The sequence below is a fragment of the Zootoca vivipara genome, chromosome 10 (genome assembly GCF_965207765.1).
Source record: "Zootoca vivipara chromosome 10, rZooViv2.hap1.1, whole genome shotgun sequence".
Taxonomy (NCBI): domain Eukaryota; kingdom Metazoa; phylum Chordata; class Lepidosauria; order Squamata; family Lacertidae; genus Zootoca; species Zootoca vivipara.
Genome location: NC_142593.1, coordinates 6,686,514 through 6,707,598, shown reverse-complemented (window position 1 = coordinate 6,707,598; position 21,085 = coordinate 6,686,514). Strand labels below are relative to the sequence as shown.

The following is a 21,085-nucleotide window of genomic DNA, read 5'->3' as shown; positions in this document are numbered from 1 at the left end:
ACATGAGTTTATTTTTGTAACCATGCCTCATTCTGTTTCTACTTTCCAGTTATGGTGTAGTAGTTTCATCATGTGCTGACAGGCATGCCAGTCTTGCAAGGTTGATTCTTTTGTATTGCAAGGTTTAATGGCTCCATTAGCCATTAAATATGTGACCTGTACTAACTATCAAGGCTCTTGCATTATGGAAATATAAAAAGCCCAGAATAACTTGCGTCCAGGATACCTTAACGACCACCTGAGGCTTTCTATCCCACCTTAACCTGAGTTAATCTGGAGGAGTGCTATTACTTGTCCCCTGTGTTTCAGATTCAATTATAAGTTGAGTACAAGTGACTCCCCATTTACGCGGGGGCTACATTCCCAGGTACCATGCATATACGTGAAATAGCGTATAGTAGGGAACATCATCTAAAAAGCCAAACTCTGACACAAAAAATACCCCATAAAAATCTGCCAAACTCCACCACAATTGCTCCCTCCTAACCTCATATTCCAACTCTCCACAGGCAAAGGCAATGCAAAGGCTCCTAGGATTGCTAGCTATTTCCCCTCTCTTTTCAGGCCCTTTTTGCCGTTTAAATAAATTGATTTGATTATTTCCTGGCAATGTGCATAAATGTGGTTGTGCGTGAGTCAAATGCACATAGGTGGGAAGACATATGAATCCAGCAGATATTTGACAGGCACCCTCAGCCCTAACTTTCAGATGTTTCTTGAAAACTTTTTCTAATGCTGACTGTCCTGTTCAGTTGTTTATATTTTTTCAAGGTTAACCAGACACTCTAATATTTATTTTGGATTGTTTTATGCATCTTATGGTTTATTGTATTATGTATATACTGTTGTATACCACCTGATATTTTATATGAGTGGGTGGTATGGAAATATTTCTATAAACAAATAAAAGCATTTCCAATGTTCAGGTGTGAGTGCTGTTGCTCTACCCAAGCAAAAGGGTTTGCCGAAGTGCAGCAAGGGGAGAAAAACCTAAGGTGGGGGACCTCAAAAACAGCCCAACAAGGACTGAGAATGATCAACAGCTATGGAATGCTGTTGTTGTTTAGTCGTTTAGTCGTGTCCGACTCTTTGTGACCCCATGGACCAGAGGAATGCTAACTGACTATTTATTGCAAGGATGAGGAGGATGGAAAACTGGGTGGGACAGGGAAGAGAATGAAGTACCCAAGAGAATGGCATGACTAGCTTACTGGGCAAATGAGCAAAAAGCACTCCACACTGTCATGTTTTGTTGCAGGCAGGCCCCCTAGTGCTATATGTATAAGAACAGGCATCCCCAAATTGCGGCCCTCCAGATGTTTTGGCCTACAACTCCCATGATCCCTAGCTAACAGGACCAGTGGTCAGGGAAGATGGGAATTGTAGTCCAAAACATCTGGAGGGCCGAAGTTTGGGGATGCCTGTATAAGAAGGACAAAAATACTGAAGGAAAGTATAATGTACTTAAAGTTCAATAAAACTGAAATAACACATAATAGAAAAGCAGGACAAATCATTTCCTTGCCTGGCAAGGTTTTACAATTAACACATTACTAAGGCAGCTTATTTTGCGTCCAAAGATCAGTTTGTGGGAATTGTAGACAATTCATTGTCCATTCCGTTTGCAAAACTGTACATTAAACACAACTGAAAGCTCCATTACTCTTCCTCTGGATGTAGCAATCTGTCAACAAAAACGTCCATCAGCTTTTATTAACTGTCAACGAAACCTATGGAACAGTTAGATATGAATTACACTAGCTAGGAAACAGGCAGAATCAAAAATATAATTGTTTCAATTCTGAACAGCTTGTGGCCTTACTGGCTTACAAGAGGAATTTTAGAAGCTAGGCTCCTTTTTGAAGGGACATTAATTTCAAGCACAATCTCCATAGCATCTGTCACGTGAAGTGAAAACTAATACAAACTCCAAATCACAGGAAAGTCTTCATATCAATATGTAAAATTCAAATGCAGCCTGTTAAATACTTAATATCAATTCAGAAAGGCCCTTTTGATATCAAAGGCACGTTGTCAGAAATCCTTGAAGGGCTCTCTCAGCTGCTGTGCCCACTCTCTGGAACTTGCCACAGGAGATCTGCTTGGCCCCCTCTCCGATGGCACTCTGCCAGCATGAGTTTTGCTTTGTTTTTGCAAGCTTTGAGCTAAGACGCTAGTTGAAATTTGCTTTTGCTGTAGCCCTTTGTTTTTACGATTGTATCTCCTGCTTGTTTGCTTCTGTTCTCATTTTATTTTTGTGTTTATGCTTTTTAGTATGCCTTTCTGCTTACGTTTGACATTTTGATGTTAGTTACTTGGAAAGGGTCACACATTTTGACTTAGAAAGGCAGGGTGTGAGTACTCCTTTTAAGTATGCAGTAAGTAATAAATCTCAATACATCTCTTGTACAAATTTTTAACTCTGATCCTCTTTTTAACTAGCAAAGGGGATACAACTCCCCACTTGCAGGCGTTCTATACTGCCCCTTGTGGGGCTAGAAGGCCTTCTAGATATCTGTTGGACTTTGCCACCTAGTGGTAAGCAAGAATAACTGTAACGCCTCTATGTCTCATCAGGATAGCTTGCACCTGCTTCCACCTCATCTAGGTAACATTTTTTTTTGGGGGGGTTTACAGTTTTGGGAGCTTCCTTTAATTTATTGACAATCTTATCATGGTGACAAAAGCTGCAGAGTATTCTCAGACAATAACAAAGGGGTGGGGAAAATCTATTGGGGGGGCGCATTCTGGCTGAAGAATGTGAGACAGAAGAGGCTATGATCACTCCAGTATAAAATAGAAAGTAAAATATATTTAAGGTTAGGTTGATAGCTTAGATTTTTCTTCTTCAACTTTATTTCACATACTTGTGAATCCTATTGGTATTAGCATTATATAAGCAGGGAAGTCTATGCTGGGAACCAGTTATGAATTCCGATAGCTGTTTTGTTCTGAAGCAATATAATTTTTAAAAACCCAAATTTTGTAGAATAATAATGCTCCAAATATTCCTGACAACTATGCTAATGAATCAAGCACTGGCAGAGGAAGAGGAGTGCGCGGGGAGCAGGGCAGTCTCGTGCAGGTCGCGCGCCCTGGCGCTGAGGGGCGGAGATCGCTCCAGCGCCCCCGCCCTCGCAGGGCGCAGTATGGCTTCCGCGCGGCTTTGCCGCCCAGCACCCAGCCTACCAGCCCGGCGCCCTGGCACCCCGCGCCACCAGGACTCTACCTAGAGCCGGCCCTGGCGGGGAGCGCACCGCCCCCGGCAGCACAATCCCGGTGGGGTGCCATCGCGGCTGCCCCCCTTGCACTGGGTCGCCATGCCCCCGCAGGCGGCGCGTCACACCCCCAGGACACGAATCAGCCCTGCCCCCGCCTGCTCTCCGCCCCCTGGTGCCGGAGCATGAAGCTCCGCCACTGGAATCAAGTCTTGTGATTGAAAAATCATTGTTAGAATCCAGAATTTATCAGGAAATGACATTTGGGTAGACAACACAACAACATTCTAGAAGAGATTTTTTTGAGCCAACTAAGGGACCTGGATATACAAGTTCAATAAAAACAAACATACATATAATCCTACTGGAGGCCACTTCATTATTGCAGCATTATTGCCAAATCTAAGGAACCTTACTTATGGGTGTTCTATTTCTGACCCAGATGTCCTCAGAATACATCTCAACTAAGACACCTATGCAAATAAAACTTGGAATTTATTAATTCCACAGTCACAAAAAAACCCAAGATATTTTGATGGATGCAGAAGACAAAGAAGAACTAAAATTTAATTAAATGACATTATGGGACCAATCTCTTCTGCACCCATTATAAATGTTTACTAGTTCTTATAAAGAATAGGCCTTTTACTGTGACACATCCTCCCTCCCCTCACCAGCAGGAAAACGCCATCTGACCTTCATTAAAGTCTTTGAAATCCTTATCTAAAATCTACTTAAGCATCTTCTTGGAAGTGTTCTAACACAGAGACTAAATAATTTAGAATGGGGAACAGCAAACATCTATTATACTGAAGTTTCAAATATATTTTTATTGCTTCATAAATCTGTGTTCATATTCAGCTACTCATTCACTGTGAAAACATTTCAGGAGCAGACTGATACTTCTCAAATCATCCTGAACTCTCAGGCATACCACAATTGCATACCTACTCATGGCCGCATGTATTCTGTCTCCAGTTTAGAAGTTGTATTTTTTCTGTATTTCAAGGAAGAGAGGGTTGGCAGTGGCTACTAGCCATGATGGGTGGCTATGCTCTATTACTAGCTCTACAGCTTGAGGCAACAATGCTTCCAAATACCAGTTGCTAGAAACCATGGGAAACTCTAGTGCTCATGTTGTGCCTGCTGGTTTCCCATAGGCGTCTGGTTGGCCACTGTGACAACAGGATGCTGGACTAGATGGGCCACTGGCTACTCTTATGCTCTTATGTATTCAAAGAAAATAATTAACAGGTGCGAGAAGAAGAATTTAGAAGGTTCTCCAACACTGCTATATATAGAACTTGACCAACCACTTTTAATTTTCTTTTTAGAGTGCACACATTGATTAAGAGAAATGTTTTGTGTTGGTGTGCATGAGGCAGACACTACTATGTCAGAATTACAGTTTAAGCCCTAATACTTCTGCTAAGACCTGGTCTTTCACCCACCCACCCTTCAAGACACAAATTTCATGTATAACAGTCACTCAACTGTGTCAAGATAAACAACTGATTGGGAGAGAAGCAAATTCAGTTGTTGTTGTTTAGTCGTTTAGTCGTGTCCGACTCTTCGTGACCCCATGGACCATAGCACGCCAAGCACTCCTGTCTTGCACTGCCTCCCGCAGTTTGGTCAAACTCATGTTTGTAGCTTCGAGAACACTGTCCAACTATCTTGTCCTCTGTCGTCCCCTTCTCCTAGTGCCCTCAATCTTTCCCAACATCAGGGTCTTTTCCAAGGATTCTTCTCTTCTCATGAGGTGGCCAAAGTATTGGAGCCTCAGCTTCACGATCTGTCCTTCCAGGGAGCACTCAGGGCTGATTTCCTTAAGAATGGATAGGTTTGATCTTCTTGCAGTCCATGGGACTCTCAAGAGTCTCCTCCAGCACCATAATTCAAAAGCATCAATTCTTCGGCGATCAGCCTTCTTTATGGTCCAGCTCTCACTTCCATAGCAAATTCAGATTCAGAGGTAAATGTTGCCAAGACTGACAACATTCCAAATAACCCTAATAATCTTATTGGGTTATTATGATATTTTGGGGTTTGTTGCATTAGTGAGATTAGCCAACCACTTTGTTACACACTTTTCTCAGATATGTGGAATATTATTAACAAACCTAAATCTACCTCCAGTGTAACAATGTCTGAAAAAGGTTGCTGACCCCTGAACTAGATCCAAGTTCACACTTTGGAACCTTAAAGCAGGGAGCAGCTATGTCCTTTGCAGGTAACACAGGACTGACTTTACACTCACACTGATACTGTTCAGTAGCAACAGGCAGCATTCCTCAGTATCAGGAAAAATATACAAGGTGGCCTCATCTTGCTCAATCTCATTTCAAAGAAATCACTTAGGACTTTCAGGACTTATTCAATAACCAACAGAATGAAGCCTGCATTTGTTTTATGAACACCTTGTTCAGTGTCAAATATGACGTGCTAACAGACACCTACAACTGCAAAACTCTCTACCAGATCACACATGGCCTGAACACATGCATATGCTATTCTTTGATATATATTTTTCAAAATTAAAAATCATGGGGTGGGCTATTTTAAGAAATTCTTGCGCACACAAACATTGTTAAAGCTGCCGACGCCGTAACAGCCGCCACTGTCTGGGCATAAATCAGGGGACATTAATTAGAATCCGGGGACATTCTGGGGGCAGATTTTGTCTGGGGACAGATTGGTGAATCTGGGGACTGTTCCCGGGAATCAGGGATATCTGGTAACCCTACCCCTATAGGGATCTGTGAGGCATATACAGTATTACCTACTTTTGCATCAGCACATTACCTGGAAAACTAAATGGATTTTTATAGCATAAGTAACACTTGGGTAGTAAAAGAAGCCACTTGAAGCCTTGCCAAGTATCATGACTTCACCACAATGATTGGAATCCTTTTGCTATTATTTTAAACAAGAACATTCCTTACAATTGATTAGGTGAATGGAATTAACTTCACATTTGGTAACAGTTAAAGAAGCAATCACACCCTAACACTCCATGAACGAAACCATGGAGACTACCAGACAACGTCTTCCAATGCAAGGAAAGGCATCTATGAAGTACAGCCCCTAGATTCCTCGAGAATTCTGAATCCCTTCTTCCATTTTCAAAGCAAGTGAAGCATCAAGCATGGTGCAGGTCTTTCTTGTGCTCATATAATTTTAGCTAACTGCAAATACTCGCCACATATTGTCCAACTCTTATCAGCACTAGAAAACTTTACAAAATCATAACCAGAAGCCAAATTCTGAATTAGGTAGCATTTCTGGGCAACTCAAACAAATGCAACAGGATTCTGCTTCTGAAGCAAGCAGATTAGCCAAACCAAGGAGTCTTAAAAAGAACAAGCAAGTTTTGGCAAACAAAGGTAACACACCGAAAGCCAAGCCAGACATAGATGTGATTATTAAACATGCACTTGTCTTGTTGGTTATAATGATATGGTCACTAGGGGAAATAGTGTTTCAGGCTAAATAGAACCTAATATTGCCATATTTTACCGCTTAAAGCCATTTTTCCCAACTGGGGAAGGGAAGGGGGAAATGGAGCACAGCAAGATTGGGTCAGCAGGCAGGAAGGGGGGGGGGGTTTCTCCCTTTCCCCACATATTCCATGTGGTATAAAATTTTGGACACCACCCCCCAACTTTATAGCCAAATGGGCAAGCATGTGTTTAATAAATGCATGTAGGCCTGGTTTGGTCCCAAGATGCAGATACCGGGTTGTCTCTAACTAACTTGTACTCACAGAAAACCCACTGGGATTAATGGGAAAAATTCAATACAACACTACAACAGTTGTTCTATCACTGCAAGCTTTTCAGCTCACCAGATGGAACAACCCCCTTCCCTTCCCTTCCCTGCTCTGACTTGTTTGGGAGTTCTCCTGCTTCCCCTAGCCAATTTCCAGGGGCACAGGGGAGAGGAGAATAGGGGAAAGTACCACTGTGCTAGCATGAGTCATAGATTCATAGAAATGGGGAGTTGGAAGGGAACTGCAATGTGGAATCTCAACTAAACCATCCATGAGAGATGGGCATCCCACGTCTGCTTAAAATCTCCAATGAAAGAGAGTCCACCACCCCCCAGGGAGTTTCACTGTTGAACAGCTCATACCATCAGAAAGTTCTTCCTGAAAGTTTAGTCAGAATCTCATTTCTTATAGTTTGAAGCCATTGGTTTGGGTCCTTCCAACAGTGGGAGTGATTAGCCAAATCCCACCCAATGGAGTGGTTAGCCAAATCCCACCCAAATTAGTCACACCCATAAATTTTAATGAGTTCATTCTGAGTAGAACTAACATTGGCTACAACCTACCGAATGTAACTGCTACACAAATACTTCACGGCAAAAATTATTCAGGAGCTTGAACATTTACTGCGACACAGATTTTTCCTTATTTTATTGACATAACCATAAACTACACAAAAACACCCTGATTTGCTAACTATATGCACTTAACAATACCCTCTAAGTGACATTATTTTATACAGTGGTACCTCTACTTACGAATTTAATGCGTTCCGAACGCACATTTGTAAGTAGAAAAAAATTGTAAGTCGAATCCCATAGGAATGCATTGGGAGAAAAAAATCGTAAGTAGAAGCAACCCTATCTAAAAATTCGTAAGTAGAAAAAAAATCCGATCTAAACCGCATCCAAGATGGCGGACAGAGCTCTATTCGTAAGTAAAAACATTCGTAAGTAGAGTGATTCGTAAGTAGAGGTACCACTGTATACCACCTCCAATTGAAGTCAACAAATAGCAAGCTAGCAGCAAACATAAACGAACAGTATTTTTAATGCAACTTGGCAGCTGGAAAGAAGGAGAGTCCCCTACAGTTCATCAGTGAGCAGTCTAAGAACTAGCTGAAATATACTTAAGAAAAGAGAGAGAAGTAAGCCAAATCTGACCCACCCTTCATAGTTCTCTTTGTTAATATTTTACCAGGTTTAGAAATAAACTTCCATTGCACACTTAACGTTTATTTTCAGCTAAGCATTAAAAGCAAGTCTTTGACCATTTCAACCATAAAAAGAGAGTACAGGCAATACCACCAACGATTTCTATTTCTTGCTTCACTGGTCTGCTAATATGAATAACCTTACCAAGAAACCACAACAGTCTCACTTCATTTCCCAGCAAGTAATTTATTAGCAGCTGACTGCTGTAAGGCCTTGCATTACTAACACTTATACTGCCTTCTGTACAATACTAAATTTGCAATGTATTGAGGAAATTATAACCATACAAAATGTAGAACATCTGTCAAAATAAATGAACAAACTACTCTGACTTCCTACATCCTTGATTCTTTTTTTAAAAAGTTTGTCTTCTTGCAAGTTCACAGGAATTCAGAATGAAGCAATGACAATTAATCTAATTATTGCATCAAATAAATATATACAACAACGTTGCTTTAAAAAAGCTAAGTCAAAGAAGAAGTGGGTGTTCATCTCTTGGGATGAATTATCTGAGCAGAAAAACAAGTCAAAAGCAGTCTGTTTCCACAGAACAGGAAGGAAAACGAGTGTCCATGCATTTGTTACTAAACTTGAAAACAGCATATTACATGCTTCCTGTTTCTCGGTTAAACCAATTATTTCTTTATTCCTACTTTTAATGTAAAGTGTGTCTTTTTAAGCAGAAAAATTAGAAGCACAAACCTTTAAAATGTTGCTTGCCTCAGAGCTGGAGGATTCTGGAAAGGTTCCTTAGGTCCCTAGCTTGTCAGCTGAAAGCGCATGGATAAGTTCTGGCAGGACTGCTTGGCGAGCTTTAGACAATGAAGCCTGTGCACTCAATCCTATGCTATTCTCTTAGGCAAAATGGCCTCCCCAGAGCAGCTAGGCAATGGCACCCTGAATGCAAGGGCACCGGGAGGGACAGCGTAACAAAAATAAAGGTGGAGGAAGGGGAATCTCTGCCATGTACTCCTTAGAGGGAAGTATCTCAGAGTAAAAAACTAGCATGTGGAGGAAACAGAAGTTAACATACTTTTCTAGAAGCTCAGCAGACCTAAAGCCTACTGTATATAATATCAGTGCCCTGAGAGGAACAAACATTTCTGCAACTGGTGTAAGCTACTGAGAGGCATGAACAATGTAGACTAGATGATATTTAGGACCTTCCCATTTCTAAAATATAAGCTTCAGAAAAGGCAAGACGCCTAATGGTTCATATAAATGCATAGGCTTGGATGCTAAGTGTTCATCAATGAATGTAAGGGGTTTTGATGCAACAGAGGTTCCTGCAGGGGGAAGGCATTTTTTCCCCCACTTCTCTCTCCCCACTGCTGTATAAATGAAATCCTCCCATACACAAAAATATATTGTTAGCAAGTGCAACTTGCTGACTAAATATTGAAAAGTGGACTGGCACATTTTGAAATTTTAAGAAGATGTAGAATGGGAACAATTCTGTGCTTCATTCAACCTGGAATTATCTGTTTCAGTTTAACAAACAGTCACAGTGTAACAGAATATCAACAGTTGATGGACTAACTTTGACAGTTTTATCCACTCTTCACAGGGCAAAATAGGTCTTTCACTTGAAAAACCATTCTAACAAGTGAATACAAAAGGTGACAAAAGTCACATTTCCAGTAGAAATCCAGCACACAATTAAGACTGATTAAGCAACTGATACACAACTTAACTTTAAACATTCTCCTGAAATATGATTTTTTTATCTTTCACAAACCAGACTAGCACCTGAAATATAAACAAGAATCTAATCCATGAAGAAATGATCTAATAAAATGGGGTTCGGACAGGGAAGGTGCTTAATGGGTTGTGCTCCAAACCTTTTAGCAACATCAAACACACATGCCAATCATTCTACATTAAAAGTGCATTACCACAGTTTGCGACTGGCTTCTCCCTCAGAGATATGTTCTGGTTGAAGTCATTCATGCAGTAGAAGTCCTGAGTTTTTGGAAACTTGGTCTCTTGAAATATCTTGATCCACATAATGTCACAGCTACACTTGAATGGATTGCCATCCAAAATCCTACAAAGATTATAAAAAAAAGGACAGGAAATATGGTTTTCTTTTCCAAAACTAATTAATAATATACAGAACAGTAAGTACAAATGCATTTTAAAAAAAGTTGCTCCAAATTAAAGTTTAATATGAGACCAGGCAGGACTGTCACCTAATTAAGAAGTAGTTAAGGCTGGACTAATGTTACCTGTCCTTGATCTGCTCCATGATGGAGAGCAATAACATAGCTCTTTCCCACTCCCACCTGGCATGATTGCTCCATCTTTAACATACCTAAATGCAAGGGTGTGAAACAGGACCTACTGTATGTGCATTGTGCATAAGCCCATAAATTTCAATCTATTAATCAACACAATCTGTATATAAATAAGACAATATTCATGAAAGTCTTGTAGCAGGCATTCACAGATGTATGTGAGAGAGGAAAGGAATACTTCTTCTAACATGGCACCTGATACTGTCGATACCATACATATTTATTTATACATACATATATCTTTAAAAAAAAACATGGCAATTTTCTAAAACTCCCAATTAATTAGGGACACATTTTTTAATCAGATGTTTTCTATTAATCCAACTGATGAATAGACTAAATGTTTCAGCCCAAGGACCAGGTCTTGAACTGGAGGAAAGAGATGTGATTCCACTGACTTCATTAGTGTTCTACCATTAGTTTGAGCTGTGCTAAGCACAGAATCAACCTACTGAGCAATTCCATACATTTCAACAAAAATATTATGGCCCAGGAATATAACCGTATCTGATTTCCAGTTTTATTTCTGAAGAAAGTAAATTTTAAAATGTTTTTAATATTCTGGGGTAAAGTTAGCTCCCCTTATGGTGAAACACCAAGGAAATGTATTCAAAGTAAGTGATGCAATTATTCTAAAAATAAATAATTTGTAGATCTCTAAGCAATGACGCAAGAAGTGTTTAACTAATATCAAAGAGTAATAACAAACAAAAGCGGAACTGCATACTATAAGCATGTAATCACATATTAAGGAATTCAAATGAAAGCTTTGCAAAACTATTATAATTAAAACACACATGAAAGCCACAAATGAGCGCTAAGTGCAAAGATGCTGGAGACAAACATAACACAGAACATCCAGATGTCTGGCTCAGGAACGGAACATTATCTCAACTTTGCTCATAAAAGCATACCTATGTTTCATGAGGATAATTTTTTATGTGCCGCTTGATCCGCCAAAGACATTTCATTAAAAGAAGAAACAAACCAGCACTAATTATAATAATCTACAGGAGTTATATTTGATTTGACCACGATCTTCAAAATCCTTTTTGCCAATGCAATCTCAGCAGAATGTTCATAACAGTTCAGATGTTTCCAAAGCTCTTGATTTGGACTGGACCCAAGCCAAAGTAGATAATTCCGATCAAAACAGACTGTTCTACAGATTTGACAAATTCTCGCTAACAGACTGAAAAAGTTAAGACCCCACTCCTACAAACCTTGTGGTTTGGGTCAGCACTGGATTTCTTCCAGTGGTGCGTGGGAGACAGTAGAGGGAGAGGATGGGATTTGCAATAAAAAGATACAACTGTACCAAACAGACTCACGTCCCCCCACCTTAATTCCCTTTTTACATGGGGCAGTGGAAAAGGCTGGGAGTTGGTCTGGTCTTCCCAGTGTCCCCTCTCTCTAATATGGAATGCTGAATTTCTGGCATCTGAGAGCTAAACTGAGTAAAATTTACATACATGGTTTGTTTTTATTTTTGTTATGTGAATGGCAGTCAGAAGCAAAGCCCAAAGAGCCTCGGGACTGGAAAGGGGGAGGGGGAGGAAGTTTCAATCTCTTTCCCTCTGTCTCTCTGCCTGACATGGTCCTAACAAAAATGTCTCTCTGGGGCTTTAGATTTCATGGAAATTTTCCATTGGCATGAAGTGAGGCTTCCCTTGAAATGTAAACAGTGGCTTCGGAACATAAATGTATCAATTTGTCACCACTAGACAAGAAGTTGCAGCCAATTCTGATTCCTTGGCAAGTGTGTCTCTATGGGCTTGCTAAACTGTTGGTGGCAAATCTGGGTTTACAGCTACAGAGAGTACATGTTAATTACCCATGCATATGGATGGTAGCCTTTAGCTAGCAAATACAAAAGGAAAAAGTATCCATGGGTCAGCCTTTCAACAGCATAACTGCAATCGTTATCTGCACTAAGGCAACTCAGTAGGTGCCAAATTCCCATAAGCTCAAGATAGCATTCACACTTTCCTGTGAATTCATGACACTGCCATGCTGCCAAACTAAGGCTTTGCCCAGGTCTAATCCAGGAATATTGGAGGAGACACCGAAAGCAGGACTTGGCAACTACTTAATAATAATCATCACACTTCCATAATACAGTACAGTACTTAACTTATACCCAGCAGGAAATCAGGTGGACACAGAGATGAAAGCATATGCATGGTAGATAGGGATATGTTGCCCCTCCCTATTCCAAGTATATTTATTTTATGCTGATTCGTGGCTTCATGTTTATTTTAAATTTTATCTGAATTTCTTATAACTTTAAAGTCTTTAATTCCCCACTGTGCATACTGGCCTAGCCTTTTAAACACGATTCCGCTAGTTCCATTTAGGTTAACACATGGAATTGCATGCAAGCACACAAACAGGCCAGCAGAAGGGTGATGGAAGACTCCATCCTTCCTCTGGGCCCAACAAAGAAACCAAGGATGCTGCAACAGGAGAGAAGCTACATTGTCCATGCAAAGAAATGTAAATGCTACTGCAGGAGGGACAGAGCTCTCTCACCCTCCTCTGCCAGCCACAACAGGCTAGAAAAATAAAAAAAATTGCAGGCTAGTAACCTTTGTTTACAAGGCTGTGCTTGTCAGATTATAAACTAGCTCCCCAGGGAGATTTAGTGGGCCATTCAGAAACATTTTCTCTGTCTTCAATATAGCAACACATTTTAGCAGCACAACCCAGACTTACCCAACTCCTAAATCTTAATGATCAGCTCCCTACCCTTTGCTCAGTAAACATCAAATGTGGTACATTGTTCCTTATTTCCTTCTCTTTTCACAGTAAAATTTCTTTCAGATTATTGCTACCCATTTATTGTTACATTTTATAATATATTCTCTACCCTTGTTATACCAATAATTTCCCATCTCCCCTCAAATCTCTACTTTATTAGATTGACTTATTGTTATAGCATCCAAATACCTTATGATCAACCAATTCAATCTCTTAAAATGTACTTAAAGCTATGGCCTTTTAAAACCTCTCTCAACTCATGTCTACCATGGCATCTAAAACAAAGTGTTTGATTGCAGAGAAGTCAAAGGACAGTCAGAACAGGAGATCTGATTATTTTCCACTGTAAGAGTAATTTCATATCTCACTTTCATAGCACAGAAGAATCAAGTTTTGTAACTGGATGCCCCACCTGGCACCTACAGATATATGAGGCAGATTCCACTATCAAGCCAACTTTTATAGTCTCAATTATATGCTCAATTTAGCCATGAGCAAAGTGGGTGTTTCTCATATCTTCTTTTAATCACAAATTGAAAACTGAACTCATTTAAATCCTAGCCAGTGCTAGCACAAGTTCTTTAAACTTTTGAGAGTCTATGTGCACCCAGATGAAAGATCAAAAGGAGCATTATAAAATGCCATCATTAGGCTGTTTATGTCAGCAATGTACATTAATATGAGCTGACAAAAAAGTATCACCTTCAACTTAATAGTACAATCTTAACATAGAGGTTGGATTAGCGAAAATACTCAAAGGAACAAAGGAGTTCCTCACACATTCAAAAGGCTTCTTCATATCTCATCTTACCAAGATATAATCGACCAAACATGGCCACTCTATTTCCTCAAACAATAATCTTTCTCATCCAGCTGCTTGATGACTACTGCATTACAAAAATATGCAAACTAATGCTGCCTCTTGAACTGTAATCACATTGCTTTCCAAGGCCACAGTATCTTTTCCCTTGTCTATCAAATTTCCATACCTGCACATAACATGGGACCTAACTAAGATTAGGATCTCCTTTGGAAATTCTAAAACCAGTAAATGATATGACTTCCCTAAAAAGGAACATGTAACAAATATTTTAAAATATATATTTACTGGTATGACAGCTAATGAGTTGAATCCATCTAAATTCTACTCATAGCAGACCCTCTGAAATGAATGAACCTAAGTTACACATGTCCATTTAATTTCAATGGGTTTCCTCTGAGTAGAATTAACACTGGTTTCAACACAATGAGTCCAGGTAAGATAATGTGCCTTCAGACAAGTTTAAGAAGCAGCAGGAAATAAAATAAAACACAAATCCAGTTTTTAAATCCTCCAGATAGTCATTGTTTACTTCTTCTCTATCAATTGAATAAAACAACAAAATTTTCTTTTACTGTACCATTTCACCAGAAAGGCAAGTGCAATAAAGATGTGAAGGAAGTCTCAAAAGAGCAGGACAAAGACAAAATAACAAAAGGTCCAATTCACAGAGAAACGTTTTAGAGCAACAGGATGTGAATTACCATAGCCATGGTATGTTACGGTACCTACTGACTGCTTCTTCATAAGCACAGCTCAAACATCACTTGATCCACTTTTACAAGTTTTGTGATACTGCCCCAGTAACTCAAAAACTTTAATTAGGTGAAGCAATTAAATCTGCTGCTTCACCAAGGGTTCAGTAATTCTCATCAGGTCAAAGGGTCATGTGATGCTAGGCTTGCTCAAGGGCTTCCCATAGTGCACAGTTTACTCCCACTGCAATTCTGTAGTGTTTCAAAAGTAAATTGATCTGCAGTGTGGATTCTGTGGTTTGAGAGGGAAGACAGAAGAGGCCCTGTTAAAGAGTTCTAGCCTAGGAGTTCTTTTCACAATACAGTGGTTGCATGGAAGCCTCTTTAAATTGTCTCCATGGGATGGAGTGAGTTGTTTGTCTGTATTGTGCTCATCATATGTATCTATCCCATATTGTTTACCACCACAGTCCCCAAACATTCCCAGTAACGGCTTGTGGAGTATGGAGACAAAACATGTGGTAGTGACCAACCCATCTGATTCACCAGAGCACACAAATGTCTTTAGGCCTGTGCAAAGTAAAATTTACCTTTTCTTAAACCCATAAATATTTCCTTGATATATTCCATGTCGATTAAAAACTGGAAAATGGCTTGTTTATTTATTTATTTATTATTACATTTATATCCCACCTTCCCTTCAAGGAGTTCAAGGCGGCACACAAGCTTTCAACACTCTCTGTTTTATCCTCACAAGAACCTAGTGAAGTAGGCTTGGGCTGGATGGTGATGATAATGGCAACTACTACAACAACCAACCATCAACATTTAAGAAACAAAACAAAACAATTACTTACAGATCAGTCAAATTCAGGTGGCGGAAAGACTTTCTGGACAAACTTGAAAACTTGTTTCCAGATAAGTTACTGCAAAGAAACAGAATGTCATTATTAAAAGTAAAAAGGAACACACAATCTGAAACAAAAATCTTGCAATATACCAGTATATTCCGGCGTATAAGACAACTGGGCATATAAGACGACCCCCAACTTTTACAGTTAAAATATAGAGTTTGGGATATACTCGCCGTATAAGAAATACAACCCAGCGTATAAGACGACCCCCAACTTTGGAGAAGATTTTCCTGGGTTAAAAAGTACTGTAAGTCCTGGTAAAGCTACCAACTTTCAGTTTTTTTATTGGGTGATGGCCTATAAAACAGATACGGACTATACTCTAACTTGAAGATGAGACACAACACAAAGGCAAACACTCATCACGATGTGCACCTTTAAACAGGTCTATTCATGTAGAGGAAAAATGTGGATTAAGTTTTACTCCAAAGACATTCTCAGATGTTGACTACATGCTCAACTTATTCATAAGCAATATACATGTTTACCATGTATTCTTTGATCCTTCATTGAAAACTGTACTTACCTAAACCCTGACCACATGCCAAATAAGAAGTTTCATAAGCTTTTTATATATCCTTTTGAAACTGCATGAAAGATCACAGGAAAAATGGCAAAATACAGCCATTAGGCCTTTCACGTCAATTAAGCATTCAGGGCGTCATACTTTAATGAGCTTTAATGTCTTCTACTAGATTGAAGATCAGAGGCAATTTTGCTCTAGATTATGTTCACATGGTCATCTGTGCTGTGTGGGGGTGGGCACACCTTCACTGAAGAAGAGACAAAGGAGGAAAAATGAAATAAAATAAAGTAAAATGTGCCCAGTGAGCAAGGGGAAAGCTTTGTAGATGCTGTAGTGGTCCCTGTCATCCACTTTCCCATTCAGACTACAATTCTCTGCAGACCTGGGCCCTTCTTTTAGACCTGGGAACAAGTGTAGAAGCTGCCATGAATGCTTCCCCACAACCTTCATCCCAGTTGAGTGCACATCTGGCTGAAGTAAGGGATATGAAGATACATTGCACAGCACCTGAAACTGAAGCACTCCAAAGAGAGGAAGGAAGGAAGGCACAGTCATCAAAAATTAAAACAAAAAAATAGTCGTAGTAGCACAGTCAACTCCTGATCATTAAAGTGCTATTAATATGCTGCTTAGGACACAAGATGGGGGAATTAAATTCACCTAGGGCAGTGAAGAAAAAAATATTGGAATAGTCCTAGGGAGATATTTGTCTGGTTTACAATGCTGAACTATATTTTTGTATTATCTTCGTCTTCTTCTTCAGCAATCGCTCGTAGCCGAGTAAGATTGTCTTCCATAAACACGGTTTTAACAATGAGTCTGTAAGTGACTGTGGAGGCCAAATCTGGAACCACACGTGGGCACATTGGTTCCCGGGTAGGAGTTGATCACGGTGTGGATTTGCCAAGCGTGCCTTCCTCTTAGCACGTTTCTCCCTTGCGTTCTGAGTTTGAGTGTCTTCAAAGTCCATGACACCTTTGGTAAAGGCTGTTCTCCAACTGGAGTGCTCACAGGCCAGTGTTTCCCAGTTGCCAGTGTTTATAATACATTTTAAAAGATTTGCCTTGAAACAGTATTTAAACCTCTTTTGTTGATCACCACCATTACGCTTTCCATTTTAAAGTTCGGAATAGAATAGTAGCTTTGGAAGACGATAATCAGGCATCCACACAACATGACCAGTCCAACAAAGTTGATGTTGAAGAATCATTGCTTCAACACTGGTGATCTTTGTTTCATCCAGTACACTGATATTAGTTCACCTGTCTTCCCAAGTGATGTGTAAGATTTTTCAGAGACACTGTTGATGGAATCTTTGGAGAAGTTGGAGATGGCGTTTGTAAGTGGTCCATGTTTCACAAGCATACAGTAAGGTTGGTCGTACAATAGCTATGAGCCTTAGGACCATGTACTCTCGCTTCCTCTCTCTGCCTGAGTGAAGATCAGATGCTTTTGATTCTACTTACAATGAACTGCCTGGCCCAATGAGCTTCATGACTGAGTGTGGATTCGAACTCTGATCTCTCAGGTTCTGGTCCGACACTCTAACCACTACATCACACACTAGTTTACAACTCTCATCATTCTTGACCACAGGCCACACTCACTGGGGCTGAATGGAGTTGGGGGTCTATCAACGACTACATAGTCAAGCCCTGATTCTTTCGGCAAGGAAGTCAAGCAAGACTTCATTTTACACTGTTCCTACTTGTGCTACTTTCCACCATTTTATGTAACTGAGAAATGTGCCAGGCTATAGCATGTCAGTTATTACACGTTTGGAGTAACAACACAGAAAATCTTGATCTGTGTGTACACTAGGGATGGATGGATCTGTGTCCTATTTCTGGTCCATGACAATTTTGCATGTGCCCATTAAATCCCATTTCCACATCAATCTACTACTACTAATCATTCTAATCATCATCACCATCAACTTGAATGAAACGTTGATTGCACTCTTTTTAAAGGGACTTTAAAGCATATGCATTTGGGGGCAATTTTTACAGTAGAACATGCATTTGTGTACACATTTGACATGTTTGTGAGCTAAAAAATTATTGCAAAATTTAGATAAGAGCAAAACAGCCAAATGTAGCCAATTTAGTATATTTACTCATATTTAGTAAACAAAGCTAAAAACTCCGAAACTTCCAAACTTGCCCAATATTTATTTGCAATGAGCATCCATTCATTTCAACTAATGAACATACAAAACAGAAAACAAATCACTGGAAAATGTTCTACCTCACAGCAGTGTTTGCAATTCGTGATCTGGAAAATGCGAATTTGGTTGGTTCACTTTAAAATACAGAATGAACTGAATCCCTCAATGTCCCTAACATATAATTGCATGCACTGAGCATCAATGCCGAAAAGTTTTGCATAGCACATACTGTACTGTACAATACTTATTCAGGCACTTAAATACATAGTGACTGTTCATACAGCATAATAACAAGTCACTAATGATTTTGACTGCTGAATTTACAAACAGGTGGCTTTGCTAAAACAGTGCTGTTCAATGGCTTAAGTGTTATTGTTTTGAAATTTAAAGTCAATGAGAATGCCAGAACTGAATCAATGATGCTGTAAGTTACACTTAAGCGATATCTACTGGTATGTTTATTTTCCTTTGTTTACATTATTACTGATTTTAAATAATCAAGCTAAATGAAAGCATTTGGCTACACAAATTTCATCTGCGGAGGGGACAAAATGTATTCTTTAGCATCTGACATTACTGCAGTTGCTTTAAGTGCTCACTGCTATCATTAGTATTTTCACATGAAATACTGTTGGGAATCAGTTTATTTTTAAAAAGGGATTTTAAAAGGAGTTGAAAGGCTCCTCCTCTGACATAATTTTGGAAAGTTCATGCAGTTATATCAATCTTCATTAAAATGTCTGCCAAATAAACAAAACAAAAATGGTTTCCAAATCCTAGATGTGCACCAATTGTTATAAGACAAGAAACAGCGAGATGCATAAATGTATGCTGTCACTCTGATGATTTAAACTTCAGTAGAAAAAGCAAACATTACTCCCTATGAAATCACTTGGATTTTTGCCACCAATTGTTAATGAGACTGAAGGATATGCAGTTGGGGGGGGGGGTTGTTTTGGGTTGTTTTTAGCTTAACATGAAAATGAATAATGACTGTCTGAATGCCACACAAAACCAGTCTTGCCCAACCTGGGTCCCTCAGCCATTGTTGGTTCACATCTCCCATCATTCCCAGATCGAATAGCTACCGTAATTGTCTGAGATTATGGGAGCTCTAGTCTAATACCACCTGATGGACCCAGGCTGAGGACGACTGTGGTAAACTATTATTCCAATTGACTAGAACAGGGCACAGCAAGCCTCCTCCCCACTCTTCCTCCAGTGTGGTCATGAGGACTTCAAAAGCTTTTGCTTCCCCCCCCTTCTTTTTTGCTTAACCCAAGGATGGGAAACCTCTTTCAGTCTGAGGGTGACAGTACTTTGTGGTGCCCACATGTCACTGAGGGACAGGGTCAAAAGCAAAAGTGGGCAGAGCATCCAGTGTAAATGAAATCTTTGGTATAGTAGGCTATGTTCTACACACATTCCTCTATATCAGGGGTCAGCAAGGTTTACCTTGCCGGGGCCGGTTCACTCCAGCAAACATGATTTCTGGTGCCGCAGAAGCAAGTCCCCGCACTGCGCTGGTTTAGTGCAGCATACGGGGATTCAGCGAGCGGGCAGCTTGGTTTGGGGGCGGCTCACGGGCCAGTTAAATGACCCCCGTGGGCCGCTTGTGGCCCATGGCCCTTAGGTCACCTACCCCTGCTTTATATACTCCATCCAAGGAACAAAGAGGCAATATCAGAGCTCAAGAACACATTTCAGCAAGGCAGAAACTCTCAAGGAAAAAAGCAGGGTTGATGTGGCCTGAGGGAAGAGTGTGTGGCCTGAGGAAAGTCCCACGGGCCAGACAGAGGGGCGTGCAGAAGTCACATGTGGCCCCTAGGCCTGAGCTTCCCCACACCTGGCTTAACCAACAGCACATCATGTCATCTGAAGCAACAAGCTGTCAATCATGTTAAACATGATTTGTTTGAAACAAGCCAATCATGGTTTAGTATAACATCCCAATATGGCCTATGCAGTAAGTTTCATGGACAAAACTCAAGAAGTCACATCTTTCAACAGAACATGTAGCTGCATAACATATATCCAAATGTTTCCGGTATTTAGGGCTCTTATTTCATCACTCAAAGTCCTGGAACTGCCACAGGCAGACCGCCTATCAAAAGGCGGAGATAAGCAAACTCACTATGCTCTGATTATTTTTTACAAGGGGAGGCCATTATGTTCCATCAGCCATAAGGGTTTTTAATGCAAATCTGTTTCCAAACTTCTCTATGCTTCAAAGGTCTGGTAAAGGTAAAGGTAAAGGTACCCCTGACCATTAGGTCCAGTCGTGACCGACTCTGGGGTTGCGCGCTCATCTCGCATTATTGGCCGAGGGAGCCGACGTATAGCTTCCAGGTCATGTGGCCAGCATGACAAAGCCACTTCTGGCGAACCAGAGCAGCACATGGAAACGCCGTTTACCTTCCCGCTGTAGCGGTTCCTATTTATCTACTTGCATTTTGACGTGCGTTCGAACTGCTAGGTTGGCAGGAGCTGGGACCGAGCAACGGGAGCTCACCCCGTCACAGGGATTCGAACCGCCGACCTTCTGATCAGCAAGCCCTAGGCTCAGTGGTTTAACCACAGCAGTTAGACGGGTTCCAGGCAAAGCTCCTTTGGTCCCTATTACAGGTCCCAAACTGTATCCCAAATTCAATTCTGTTTCTGGAAATAGGTGAATGCCCACTCTCCACCCAAGCATGGTGGGCTGC

General features: G+C 40.4%; 1 protein-coding gene across 1 annotated transcript in view; it reads right to left on the bottom strand.

Annotated features, from left to right (window-relative positions):
* Positions 1-21,085, bottom strand: part of NTRK2 (neurotrophic receptor tyrosine kinase 2) — a 186,807-nt gene that overhangs the window by 133,918 nt on the left and 31,804 nt on the right. Inside the window, exons 5-6 of the mRNA XM_088652691.1 lie at positions 15,631-15,699; positions 10,097-10,248 (exon numbers count right to left, since the gene is read on the bottom strand). Coding sequence (XP_088508817.1) covers positions 10,097-10,248; positions 15,631-15,699 — 221 coding nt within the window. The remainder of the gene's footprint in view (positions 1-10,096; positions 10,249-15,630; positions 15,700-21,085) is intronic.